The 14820-nt window shown below is 35.6% G+C and overlaps 1 protein-coding gene across 1 annotated transcript in view; it reads right to left on the reverse strand.

The window, feature by feature from the left end:
* Positions 1 to 207: 207 nt before the first annotated feature.
* The window catches only part of TRHR (thyrotropin releasing hormone receptor), a 39367-nt gene continuing 24754 nt past the window's right edge, over positions 208 to 14820 (reverse strand). The window contains exon 3 of the mRNA XM_081070795.1: positions 208 to 4491. Within this exon, the coding sequence (XP_080926921.1) occupies positions 4084 to 4491 (408 nt within the window). The 3' untranslated portion in view covers positions 208 to 4083. The remainder of the gene's footprint in view (positions 4492 to 14820) is intronic.

The following is a 14820-nucleotide window of genomic DNA, read 5'->3' on the forward strand; positions in this document are numbered from 1 at the left end:
TGAAGTTAATAATTAAGTTAATCAATATTTCTAACTATAGTTCATAAAATAGAATCATAATACATCAATGATCTTTATATTGAAAGTCATCTTCGACACTGCTAAATAGACTTTTAATAATTGCTTCTTTAAAACACTTATGAATTTTCTAATTTACATTCTAAATATTGCCAAACTGTTATCTTGAAATGATATCATATTGGTCTTATTTAGTTTTTTTCAAGGACTGTGAGAGCCTTAAGATTAGGAAGAGGCTTTTATTTTCTGCAGTGTTATTTTCACATATTGACTGTTCTTTTTTTTTTTGGTTTCTCACTGAAACCTCTGAAATGCCAAGCTTCTTTTTTGTTCTGTGAGGAAAAAGCCATATTGAGCAGCTCCACTCTACACATGACTTCTACCGTAAAAACGAGGATGTCAGCTAAATAGAAATTTTAGAAGCATCGTTTTTCCATAATGTAAACATGAGTTTATGAAAACATGAAAGTGTTCAGAACAACAAAATATTTTCTTATAAATAAACATATTTGGAAGAAACATTTACACTTTTACTTAAGATATTTCATGTTCAGGTTTAGTCTTAAATGAAGTCAGAGGATACTGCCTGCTCTGAGAAAAATGATATTTATGGAGGGATAAGAGTTTGATAGCGGAGGAGGGGAGAGAGAAAACTATGTTTATCATTACAGAGCTATATGAGACTTCTTCATGTGTATTACTCTGAAAACATATTTGCTCAGCCAAATCTTGGTTTTGATGGATATTTACTGTAGACAACGGAACATAAACAGAAAATACATTACTAGACATTTTCATCCTCTGCTTCTTTTAAGAGGAACAAGTGATTCCAAACATTTGGAAAAAATTTCTTTGAACCTGAGACTGACTAGTTGTTTCCGAATAGTCTCTCATTATCTAGTTTCCTTACACCATTCTTAGTCTATTCCTTAATGTTGAATATAATATTTATAAAATCCACAGAATCATGGGTAAACTATTTAAAATCTCTTTTTCCTCCAAAAATTAATATTTTCTCACTTCTATCATGTTTACAGATTTCACATAGTTTAGAATGATGTAACTCTTATTCTTCAAGAGCAGTTCAAAACCGTGTGCTCCTAGCTTTAAGACAGATGGTCCTTATTATTCCAATACATTCTTCTGAAAATGAAACAATTAAAGTATCCATTTAAGATTTAGTTACACTAAACTAAGTTTTATGGCCATAGTTTTCCTTTGACTTTTCTTGTAAGTTAGCTCAAACCACCCACTTGTTTTGAAGTATTATTAAGGTGTATTGTTCTGTGCAATGTAACCTGTTTAAGAATGAATATAATTTGAACTTTTCCCATTTCTCTTCAGCACTTACAATATTTGTATTGAGTGAAGCTCTGGAAATACATCAAAATACTGATGGTGAAGTCCTAAGAGGGAATTTATGTTTGCTTCTTTTATTAGTGATCTGCGACCTTTACCTAATTACCTCAGGTGCAAGATCTAATCAAAGACATCCAGCAATTAACGAAATTGGAAGTAATAAAACGATGCAAGGAGTTTTATTAAGGGAGGCCCTTAATAATATTACTTCACTCCATCAGCAATTTTTAATCTAGTTCTTTATTTTTCATTTGATGGTATATGTAGTTTTGATTCTTCATGGAAATACTTTATGAGTTAGTACAGTGTGAGAAAGAATACTTTAAGAAGTTATATCTCTTCTGTGTAAACCCAAATATCTATTCAACATTGCATGAGAACATTTAATTTCGTAATGGTATTTGCTTTAGAGTTGAAACACTGTGAACTATGTTCCTTTGAATTTCCCATGTGGTCTAAAACCAACAGATTATTAGCAAATAACTTTTTAAAATTAAAATGGAAAAACTGAGCTCATATATTAAATGTCCAAAGGTGGAAAGGGTATACTGTGTTCTCTGTATAACATGTAAGACTAATTGTAATTTTTTTCAACATGTGAAATTATCAACCTGCAATATATATATACATATATATAGATATATACATACAATTTAGGCCATTGGGCCACAAGAATTTTAATCAGCATGCTGGCTTAAAAAGGGAAAATAAAAAGACATATTTTCTCTCCCCGGTATCTACATAATTTAGGGAAGCTGCATGGGTCGTTGATCCTGGTCTTATCATCAGAGACATCACAGCTGTAGTGAGACTATGATGAAGACAATGTAAATTAAGCATCATGCCTTAGTCGTAGTTCGATGCTCAATGATATCAGTTCCTTTCCCTAATGAAAAAAATCTAAGATATTCCAATACATTTTGTGAAGCAATTTATTTACATGTGTTTATGTGTTTGTACGCACTTGTACATAAGCTTTGTGATTTGGGGTTGGGTCATTCTGATGCTCCATCTATTTGCTTCCAAGATTAATACTTAATCCAGGATAAAAGTCGGTTAGTGTCACGCAGATAGACTTTTAGGGTATTTCCTATACATATGTGCTTACACTTTGTTTACTGATTCAGTGACAAATTAAGAATATTTTCCTGTAGGAGATGAGGCCAGTTTTCACAAAAGCATATTCTGGAATGAGGTTTTGTACAGCAGAGTCTCCATGAAGCAGCATTTTAAAACTGAAGTTTCCAAAACAGAATGCTCTGTTTTTCATTAAGAAGGTAGTGAGGGGTAATTATCATTAGTGATCAGGATCTAGAAAAATATGCATAGAAAATGATACAGGTTGGAGAGGGAAAATTCCAGCCTATGGGACACTTAAATGTACCTAGTACTTTCTTGCCCAGTCATTAAAAATCAGCCATTATTGAATCCTCAGCAAGATCAATTTATACACTTGGGAATGCTGATTGGCCAAAAGCATTTGAAAGAGATTAAAGTAAGACCAGACACTGTGCCTAGGCAAATTCACATTCACATCTCTCTAATAATCACTGGAAAAGAATAGCTGGTCTTTTTATAGTCATAACTATAAAGAGATATTGATTATGAATAAAATCAGTTTTATCTCTATTGAAAAGAAAGCAATAGAATTTTGCTTTGATTTAGACTCTGTGAACAAAACATCACTAGCCTTTGGAAAAAAAAAAATAAAGAACTTACAAATAAGAAGCAGGCAGGAACAACTAAGCTTTCGAAAATGTTCCCGATTTTTAAGCTAGATTCAGTTAGAAGGATTTATTCACTTGACATGGCTCAGTATTTTATATACAAGAATACTTGCTCAGAAAGGATTGTCTTCCTTAAAAGTTTCATAGAAAAAGTGAAACCTTATTTAACTACTTGGTCTTGTCCTGGGTATACTTTTCAATATTAATTTTGTGTTAGTTTGTATCTTCACAGTTATTTAATTTGCATATTCCTCATGTCTCATCCGTCATTTAGGAGGCTCTAAGAGTTGATGAGAGCTGGATTTGTCTAAAAATTAAATCTACATTTCCTCATAATTTGTCATTTTGGCTATTTTGAGGTTTATTTTACATTAAAGTTGAATGATGACCATCTATTTTGTAAGATATATAACTCACCTCAGAATTCTATAAGCATTATGACATGCGTTTTTTTTGTTTTACTATAGTGAACATATTTGTCTGAACTCTCATTTTTACTCAATAAAAAAAGTATTTTTTTCTATTTTTCTTTGTAGTCACAGATAGTCAGGAAATAGCACTGTACTTTGTTGAAATCCTAAGTACAAACATTTACACATTTGCATTACCAAATGTATAATAATTTGGGGGGCAGTTAAGAAAATCACATTTGATAAGGTTATTATGAATAATGTAAATTGATGTCTTGATTTTATCTAAACATCATAGGCCCCTAAACTAAAGTGAATTTCTCAAATTAAATGGAAATGGCTACACTTCCGATTTCCACCCTTTGGCCATTTTACAGGTCTGCTTCGTTTTTTTGTGATACCAGAACTGAAATATGAGCCATTGACATGGGTTAAAGTATTTTGGGGCCAGGACTTGTTGGATCATTGGCAAAGACTTTATGTGTTCTTTCTTCACAGATGATTATTGGCCTTTTTCCTCTGGGGCTGCACAAATTTACTTTGTGGTCCATTTTCTTCTAATTCATGAATCAACTTTGGCTAAAGGTTATTTCAGAAGCCAGGCAGGTGTCATCAAAGGACACTTTTGTGGCAGACAAATAAGTGTCAGTGACAGTGATATCATCAAGCTCTGTGCTGAAATGATCTGACTCCTTAATGACACTGTAATTTAGAGCCACACTGTAGTTAGCAGGTTTCTCCATTGGCTTCTGCTTACAGTTGCAGAGTTTTCTGAAGGCTGCTCGGAATTTCTGGGACATGAGATTGTAAATCACTGGGTTGATGGCACTGTTGAGATAAATGCAAATTCTGCAAAAGAGTAAGAACCAATTTTCTTGGAAAGGGCTGGAGAGAAAGGAGTTGACAACCACAAGAGTCCGGTAGGGCATCCATAAAAGGGCAAACAGAATTACAACCACTGCCAGCATCTTGGTGACCTATGGAGAGAGAAATAGAGAGAAATACAGTGCAAACATGAAGGAGAATAAAGCAAAGCAGAAAAATGAAATCAACACCCTCCCTCCCCGCCTCACCTCGCACACACGTTTAGTTCCCAAGATGTAGTCTGAGAAAAAGATTTAAGTATAGGTAGTGTATTTGGGAGATGGTCCTACGAAGCTGGATTAAGGGTATAAAGGAGAGTGCAATTGAGGAGGAAAAGCCAAAATAGGGTGGTGAGACTACGCCCATTGTGGGCAACTGCAGATTAAGCAGGCACTTCAGGTTTATCTATCCAGAGAAAGAGAGGCGAGGGCATTTATCCACTGGCTGTCATCTCCCATTTGTAGAGGGGTGCCCTTGGGGACTTTAACAGTGCTGCACTTCCAGGAAACTCCTGGGGGCTTTAGAGAGAACCGTGAGGCAGAGGAAAGGATAGACAGTCAGGGCACAGTGGGTACGTGAAGTGGGCTGTTCTCTGCTTGCAGAAACCATCCACTGTAGCTATGGCTGAAATCAGAGTCCACCTAAGAGGATGTGACACAAGACACTAAAAGTGTCTGTGACAAGCATTAGGAGACCTAAGGTTTAATCTCATCTTCATTTACCTATATGTGATCCTGAGAGATGATCATAAGCTTTCTTAGGGCTTGTCTGTAACATGGAGCCAATATTACTCCCTTTTATCAAATGAGGTCACACAGAAGTTTGAAAAGGATAAAGTGTCTTAGGCAAAAAAAAAAAACAATGGTGATTGAATGCCTATGTGCCAGACACTATACGATATGTTTTACATAAGCTACCAATTTAAAAAGCTTAAAATCTCCAAAATAGGTGTTACATCCTTCATTTTTCAAATTAGAAAATGGAGGTATAATTGCAGGTAAGTACTTTGGTGGGAATTGTAGAGTCTTAGAATTGGGATTGGAATCGAAGTCTGGAAAATCCAAAGCTTTTGCCTTCCTACTGCACGGCTTTCCTTCAAGGTAAAGGGAGATGGAGGTCAGAGAAAACAAACTCTGGGATTTAATGTAGTCCTAAGTATACAGGTACAAGCAATGCACAGGAGCTAGGAAATAAGTAGGATGAGATTTAAAATCCAAGATGGCCCAGGGACAAGATCATCAAAGGATATAATTTAGCAGATTATTCTCTCACCTCTGTGCTCAGTGAACGGCTGGGAATGGGCCTGAATTCAGATTTAAATCATCTGGCTTTGACTTTATAAGTGGTTTTTAAGACCTTCATAAAAGTCATTCAGCTGTACTTCCATTTCTACATCTGGAGATAAGTCTGATCGTATTGTTTCATTTACTTTATAGAGACATTGAGAAAATAAAATAATGTGATAAAGGCTTTGAAACTAAAACACAATGAAAATATTACCCTTTGACTGATGACACTATAAACAGACGGTAGTATTTGAATGACGGTAGTATAGGAAGGGTATGTTAAAATTGTAGCAGTGAATATCTTTGGGTGGGGGAGATAATAACTGATTGCTTTCCTTCCAGAGCAACACTGACACATTTACCACTGAAACAAAGGCTTAATTCAGCGGTAAATATTCTGAGCTTTGGAAGGAGCTACAGTAATTATCTCTATGATGATGGTGAGCATCATCATCACTCACATCCCCGCCTTTGTTCCCTGCCTACTACTCCAGCTTCTCTGACATCAGATCACTGCTTCACACTTGCCAATATTCTCCCTCTCCTTGCCCAGGACTAAGCATACTACTTTGGAATCCCTGGCTTGATTTACAGATAGACTGCTACCATCACTTTTGAGTCCTTTATGATGTTCCGTCACAAAGATATGTAAATATTATCGTACTTAATGTTTATAATAACTCTACATGTAAGCTACTAGTAGCTCTATTCCGCATATGAAGAAATTGGGATTTAGAGAGTACATGTGATTTGTGTAAAGACACATGCATAGTAGGTGACAGAATAGTAATTCAACCTAAGTACTTAAGTCAAAGCCCATCCTTTTTCCTTTATACTTTGCTCTCTAGGAAAGTCTTTTGCATTTCAATGATGAGATTTCTGCTGTGTCATCCCCACCACAGTTGCCAAAACATTTAACTTCTAAGTATAAATTTCAAACACTTATTGCTGCTAAATTTCCGAACTTAAAAATTGAATTTCATCTAGCTTTATATTTTTCTCTACAATTGTCAGGTGAAACATAGAATCCACAGTTAATATCTACCCATCTTTCAGTTAATGTCAGTGAGGGAGCAATTTTCATTGTCTCAAAGGAAAACAATGTATTTAGAGGTTAGTTTCTCTGCCCTGAGCTTTCACAGCTCCCTTCACCCCCACCCTCATGCATATTGTGACATCACTCCCAAACTTTACTGCGATGGGCTGTTTGTCCATCTCTCCAATAGACAACGAGCTTCTTCAGGGCATGGGTAAGTTTATTCATTTTTCTGGCCTCAGGGATTCAGTACAGTAGGTGACATAAAATAACCCTCAGTAAATGTTAAATAACTTCAAGCATGGAAAGAATTATTTCAAACTATTTAACAATGATCTTTCTCTGGGTTCTAGTACTCCAACATATTGTTAGAAGATTTTTGCAAATAATTTTGGTTTTTACTATTAAAAATCCCTTATAAGCAGAGACTGGTTAATTCATAAAATGAGTCCTTAATACATTTCAGCTTTTTGTTTAAAATGTATTTTTAAAAATTTAAGGAGGTGTGAAATGAAACAGATATAATGATTTTCTAACATTGACCCATAAAAAAATATGTCTCCTGTGGAATGATACAGAGTACATTTAATCCCACTCATCATTATTTTTAGTTGATTTCAAATATCTTTAATTGAACTGAATCAGTTTCCAAAATGTTTACAAGTTAGTGTAGCCATCGCTTGGATTTTAATAGCTCTTAATATTGGGAGCAAACACACAGAAAGGAAATGTCCTGAAGATTGTCTTTCATATGCAATTAATTTCACTGAGGTTGCTAAAGTTTTATTTTTGTTGTTATTCCTATCTGAAATAAAGTGACAAAAATGCAAATTTGAAAATACCTTTGGGCCATTGCTTTTAAGCATTTCCATTTTTGCCAAGGCAATGCATGGGATAAGGGATGATATGAAAGACTGCCCCCAGGATGTAAGGGTCCTTGAGAAACAGCATGACACAGTCATCAAGGGGGAAATGATCTTACAATATATTTTTGATTGGGAAGGAATTGATCTATTCATTCTAGGAGATCAATTTGCATCTCTACTATGTAACTGTCAGTGTCCTGGCCTGTGAGGATTTGATTGGTGATCCAGAGAGCCATTGCCAATGGTTTCTTGTTCTTATGATCTGATGGGTAGTTATAATACAATGAGATAAATGCTAAGACAGAGGAAATTTTGGGTTCTATGAGAGCACCTGATCTGGACGTGGAGTTGCGGGGTGGATAATGAGGGCTTGCTGATTTCAGTCACATCTAAGCCAAAATCTGAAGGTAAAGAGGGGCAGGAAGAGTGGTCCTGCAGAGAGTTGGTGTGTGTGATAAGTAGGAGGCATGAGATAGTGGGGCATATCATGGGGACCAGAACTAATTTAGGTCCAGTTGCAGACCATGTAAAGAAGTGGAACTATCTCTCTAGCAGGCTTGTGGAAACCATTAAAAAAGCCATCGTTTTTTATATGATAGGTGATATCACACCCTGAGGGGTGCTTGGCCTTCCATTGCTAAGACAGAAGGAGAGATGCAGCTGCCAAAGGAGATGGGGCTGCAAGGTAGTGTTTTCTGAAAATTTCAGCTCCATGGAGACATTTTAGTCAACTAGGAAGTAGACAGCCCTTTTTGTAGCGTATATTGAAGGCAAAGAGGCTGTAAAAATCAGTTGACTAAAATATAGTGTTTAAAGAGAGACATTACCAGCAGAGATGGTGAGACAGGTTAGTTAGCATGTTGTTAGGTAAACAGGGAGGTCCCTGGTGGAATAAACAAAAGGCAGCCATATCTTGAAACTCCAGATTCTGGAATGTCTCCTTCACTCCAGGACAAAGATATGAGAATGCACCTTGAGGTTAATAAATTCATAAATCTCACAAATCCCTTTTGGCTGTACAAAGGAGCAGATCTGATAGATAGGAATGGGTTCGTTAATCCCTTTAGGGTGGGCAAACAGGACACACCTGATAGATGAATTCCATTAGAAGCGCCCACCCCCTTCCCCAAGCAGGCAAAGGAAGATATAAAAGTAAGAACTTTTGCCTCAGTTACTGGGCAACCTGGTCAGGAACCTCTCTTGTTCCAAGAGCTGCGACTCTTTACTCTTTCCTTTTAATAAACTATCCTCTTTTACAACTCCTTGCTTCTCATTGGTCCGTGCTTCTATTCTTCAGTTTCATGAGATACGATACCGGCATGAAAAAATATTCTACATCAATGGTTGAGAAGAGCAGCTCGAGAAAAAGAAGGTCTAATAGCTGGATGAGCTCTGTCCTTGGCCACTGTGGTAAAGGATTATCTTTTCTTTTTTTGTGAGGATCAGCTTGAAATTTTGAAATTAAGCCCTACTATATATATTTTACTATCACTTAATTATGTGGACTATTGGCATATAGTTCTCATAAGAGTGTGGATTCAGTCCTTTTCAACTCATCCTTTTGTCATCTTTATAAAACCTCTAGATAAAGACTCTATTTAGGGATTTCTTTTCTTCCTTTTTCAAAAAAAAAAAAAGTGAACTGGATAGATTACTATCTGATTGTTAAAGTTGAAATTATGGTTTCTTAAGTGGGTATGAGCTCAGCTCTGCATATGTGTGCTGCATATGAAAAACCAGAGACTAACTAGGTTCCCCATTCTAGCCTGCTGAGCAACATTGTATTACTAACTACTATCACTATTACTAGTACTATGACTTTTAGTACAACTTCTAAAACATTAACAAACATTTATACATTGCTGTTTTTTAAAAGTGTTACATTTATAGAAAAGTTAAAAAGATAATACAGTTTCCATAAACCTACTTCTAAGTCCCACTACTACTAAAATCTTACATTAGTATGGTGCATTTGTCACAATTAATGAGCCAATATTAATAATTTTTATATGGAGTTAGCACCATGCTTTATTCAGATTTCATTAGTTTTTCCCTAATGTCCTTTTCTGTTCCAAGATGCTATCCTGGATATCACATTACATTTAGTGATCACATCTTAGTTTCTTTGCATTGTGACCATTTCTATAACTTCTCTTATTTTTGATAGCTTTGATAGCTTTGAGGAATATTGGTTAGGTATTTCATAGACTATCTCTCAATCCGAGTATGGTTGATGTTTTTCTCATGGTTAGCATTAAGTTATGGATTTTTGGAGGAAAGCCACAGAGGTGGAGTGTGATTCCCAACAATGTATATCAAGGGTGCATGCTATCCACTTGACTTTTGGCTGATGATGTTAACCTTGTATATTGCTTTAGTGAGATACAGTTTACATATAATTAAATTCACCCACTTAAAATGTACAACTTATGAGTTTTTAGTGTATTTCCAGAGTTGTACAACCCTCACCACAATCTAATTTTGGAACATTTTCTTCTGAATAGAAATTCCATACCTATTCCCAGTTACTCTCCACCTCCCATCTGTCTTCTCAAGCCCTAGGCAACCACTAATGTACTTTATTTCTCCATAGGTTTGCCTGTTCTGAACATTTCATATGAATGGAGTCATGCCGTCTTTTGTATATGACTAGCTTCATTCACTTAGTATAATGTTTTTAAGTTTCATCCATGTTGGCGGCATGTATCATTATGTCATTTCTTTTTATTGTTGAATGATACTTCATCCTATGTATATACCACATTTCATGTATCCACTCATTGGGGTGATTCCCACTTTTTTTTTTTAAATAAATAGTATACTACTATGAACATTTATGTACATATTTTTATATGGATGTTTTTATTTTTCTTTGGCATATACCTAGGAGTGGAATTGCCAGGTTGTATTTTGCTTTTTAAGTTATAAAATATTCAATATTAAACATTTAATCTTTGAAACAATTCTGAGAGACAATTATTACTATAATACTTAGTAAAAACTATAAATGACTTTACAGATATATTAAGACTCAAGAAAGGTACAGAGTAAAGACAAAACTAAAACAGTTGGGATGCATTCTTAGGCTGCTCTTGAAAAATTGGAGAAAAACTACAAGACAGGAAAAAATGAGTAAAAGGAAATGGGTAGTTGTGGAGAAAATTATTTATATTATTAAAAAAACTTTTGCTTATCAGACAAGCCTATTTGGAGTGGGTTCAAGAGAAGATGAGAAAAGTGGGTAGTGATTATAAAAATTTCTTTTGAGAGTTTTGATGGAAAATGGAGAGAAATAGAGGGGTCACCAAAAAAGAATGAAGAGTCAACACTTTTTTTAAAAAATAGAAGATATTAGAGCACCTTTGTTTGCTTAGGGAACAATCCTATAGACACGGGAAATTTATAATCCAGGAGAGAGAGGAAGGTGACAATTGGAGGAAATAAGTTCTCGAAGAGGGAATAGAATCCAGTGCAAAAGTGGCAGGGTTAGCCTCTTCTTAAGCGTATACACAAAATTACTTTTTTGACATCTATCCTTTTTTCCTGAGACATCAAAATAATGCAGGAGAAAATGCCACCTTTCTTGTCAATACCCTGAATCCTGCATGGAATCCTGAGGACAGTTAATTGTTTAATTTCTTGGAATTACCAAAATACTTTCATTGTCATTAAACCATCTGTGTTCATATCTCTGTAAAACCCATAGGATAGGTGTTATTATTCCCATTTCATTGATGAGGAAATGGGAAGTGAACTCAGCAAGGCAGAGCTAAAGGTCATACAGCTCACATATAAGTAGCGACTTTAGTTACTGAACTAAGGTCTTCTGACTCTAGGTCTAGGTTCCTTTCTAGAGCATTACAAAAATCAGCATATATATATGTATATATATATATATATATATATATATATATATATATATATATATATATATATATATATATATAGTTGAAGACTTCCAGTTGTTATTAATGATGTTTATGAAATATTTGGAAATAATAATATTGTTAGCAGAAAACACTGGTAGCCTGGAATCACATATGGTTTTTTGCCCCAAATTGGAGTGCTACATTTAGAAAGTATTGATTAGGGAGAAGATTTTTCATAACAAGGAAAGTAGGAATCCTTCACATTAATCTATTTCCTAGGCGGAAAAAAATGAAACAAGAAAATTAAAAAAAACACAAAAGTAATAAAATAGAATAAAGAAATAAAATGGAAACTTCTATTTTTGGCGTCACCGCCCAATTAATAGCATGCTACTTATGAGAATCTGGTTACATGGGATCTGAGAACATTTTCATTAATTATCAGATATTAGTTCATTAGTCTGATTACAAGGTCATACGGAGTTAATTGATACTAAATTCTCTGGGAAATTTAGTTGGAATTCTTATACTAATTCAGAAAAAAAAATCTGATTTTTGTGATTCTATGTATGATTCAGAAAAAAATTTGTGCACAATCAAGTTTGGCTGGACATTCTTCCTTGGGAGATAAAGGCCGTGGCATAGTCCTTCTATATGCTAGTGAGTAACAAAGTGTAGTGAGTATAGAAGAAAGAGCTGGAATTGGCATCCAATATTTCGGTTTCACAATCCATCTGTGACTCTGAGGAGACTGGGAGGTCACATGGTCTTATGTCTGAACCTCATTTTCCAGAATCAGTAAATGTACAGTCTGGATTCCTCTCAACAATCTCCTCAGTTCTAACATTCTTAGAAAATATAGCTTATATGTTACTAATGGTAACACAATATTCAGACATGTTTGTGATAATTTTCACACAACTGGGTTTTGCTACTTGGCGGTCATAAAACCAGGCAAAGGGAAATAGTACCTTGAGTGTCCTTATCCGTTGTGCTGATAAACCACAAGAGTGGTTTCAGTTCTTAATCACAGTGATGGTCAGGAATGATCTTAAATGCTGCATTCACAGAGGCGATGCAGTTTCCTGAAGTGCTGAAAAAATTACTAGAATACATTTTAATTTCCTATAGCTAATGAAGAACATGGTGCACCTCTAGACTCTAAGACCCTGGTTTACTGACCTATTATTATTTTCTCTTTTAAAGTTCATTATAACTGAAATATTGCTGTAGAAATGGAGTTATAGACAGATTTAGAGGTATCCCTTTGAGAAGAAAGCAAAATCTGAAATCCTTTCTGGGGAGTACTGTCAATTTAAAGACAATCTATAGGACTTTTAAAAGAAATGTCCAGACAAAAGTTATTTAATGAAAGGTGTCAGGGCCCATTCAAACCTTTGGCTAGCTTTTAGTCACATAGTATCTACATTAAATAGTGAAGATGGTTTCTTGACACTAAACAAGGCAAAGCCATATAACAGGAGGTGACAACCACATCAGTAAACTTGTATTTGAAGAGTATTTGCCACTTTCATAATCAATGATCTTCAAGAGCATCATGGGAGGTACATTTAATTTGTGACTAGGCTCTTTATTAATTCTGGACCCCACATTGTATTATATCAGAGCTCTATTTTTGGCTTCATGAAAAAGGAAATCAATAACAAACTCTTATTGAATCCCTACTGCACAAAAGATTGGGAGAAGTCATTAGTACATACGCCTGCCACATAATAAGTGCTCAATGCACAGTTGAATTATTATTGAGTAAATATTTATTTTTCACAAATGTTAAAATATAATTATATAGGTATGTGTGAATTTGGGGCTCTAGTTTTTGTACCCTGGCTGGAATGGTCCAATTTTTCAGAAGCATACTTCTTTCTGGAAACATTTTCTTGGTTACTGAATACAAAACAGCTAGCTTTAATTTTCCGATGCCATTCTTTAAGGGTAACAATGTATTCTGCATTTGGAGGCTGTCCATGTCCTGCAATGCTACCTATTAATAAAGTGTCCTGTTACTGGGGATATTTTGCTCTTAGATGGCCTACAGCAAAGTGATCAATGACCCTTTGCATTTTGTTGCATTAAATGAGCCAACGGAAGGATACACTTGACTAGACAGTTATATAAACCTGAATTGGGCCAAGCTTCTACACTGACTGGAGCCTCTGGGATTTTCCTCTTGTAGCTCTTTCTGCTCTGTTTTGACATCAATTTTTAAAAGACAGTTATAATCAATGTGGATGCTTCATATCATGGAGTGAGATCATTGGTTGGGCTTAGAAATTGAATGATGAGGCTGGAAAAGGGCTTGGAATCAACTCAAATCAGTTAAAGTATAATAAAAGTGAATAAAATCTGAGTGGTGATTCACGGTGAGGCAAATCATGGACTGTCACATCCTGCGTTGTGGATTAGATTTCTTGACAAGCCACCCAGAGATGCTAATGCATGGGTTCTTAACTCCACTTGTCAAGTTTAATATTTAAATGTTCCATCCAGAATAGCCATTCTGGCAAGAATTATGGAGAATTTTCTGGGTTCTGCTCTGATTAAAAATACCCATGGAAATATTAGCAGAGATTCACAGGAGAGAAACTTGGGTTGTATTTGGTGGCGCTTGTAAAAGGAGAAGAAGGGATTAAAAGAAAAAATGGTGACATAAGATTTTTTAAGTGTCAATTTGTGTGGTGTGTCCAGTGAAATTGAAAAATAAAAAACATTCTCTACAATTCTAGGGGTGCTGAGGAAGGTGGACAGATCAAGCAGAGCTGTTTCTTGAGTGAGACATAGGTGGGGACAGGAAACTGAACTCTATATCCTAGAGGGCTGCATGTGTCAGTAAGGTCATGAGTTGGCACTGCTGTTGGTAAGATACGAGAGCATGGATGACAGCTGGAGGTATAGCATGGCATGCTTCTGTGCAGAACACGACAGACCCTTCCTCTCTGAACCTCCAGTTCTCCAGTAAAACTACTAAGCATCATCAAATACCAAGTGTGAGGGAGGTTCTTGAGGAAAAATAACAGAGTTTTGCACCCAAATCTGATGTGGGATGAGCCCTCAAAGCCTGTGCTTTCTTTCAAGAGCCAAGTTAGAGAGAGGCACAAACACATGAAGAGTGGAAAAGAGTGATGGAACATTGAGCTGTCCCGGTTAGTGGATCTAAGGTTCAGGGCTCAATTATACCAAAACCTCTCAGGGGAAGAAAGACATCGAGTGCTTATAAACCTCACTTTCTGAAAAACTCTGAGACTCTGTGTTCAATAGAGGCTGTGCAGTATTTCTTAATATGTTTCGATCTAGAAAGAGGAAAACGGGATGAAAATGGAAGGTATTCCAATCTAGCAATACAAACTAGCAGATGAAAGGGAGGGAG

This window comes from Rhinolophus hipposideros (assembly GCF_964194185.1).
Source record: "Rhinolophus hipposideros genome assembly, chromosome: 13".
Classification (NCBI taxonomy): Eukaryota; Metazoa; Chordata; class Mammalia; order Chiroptera; family Rhinolophidae; genus Rhinolophus; species Rhinolophus hipposideros.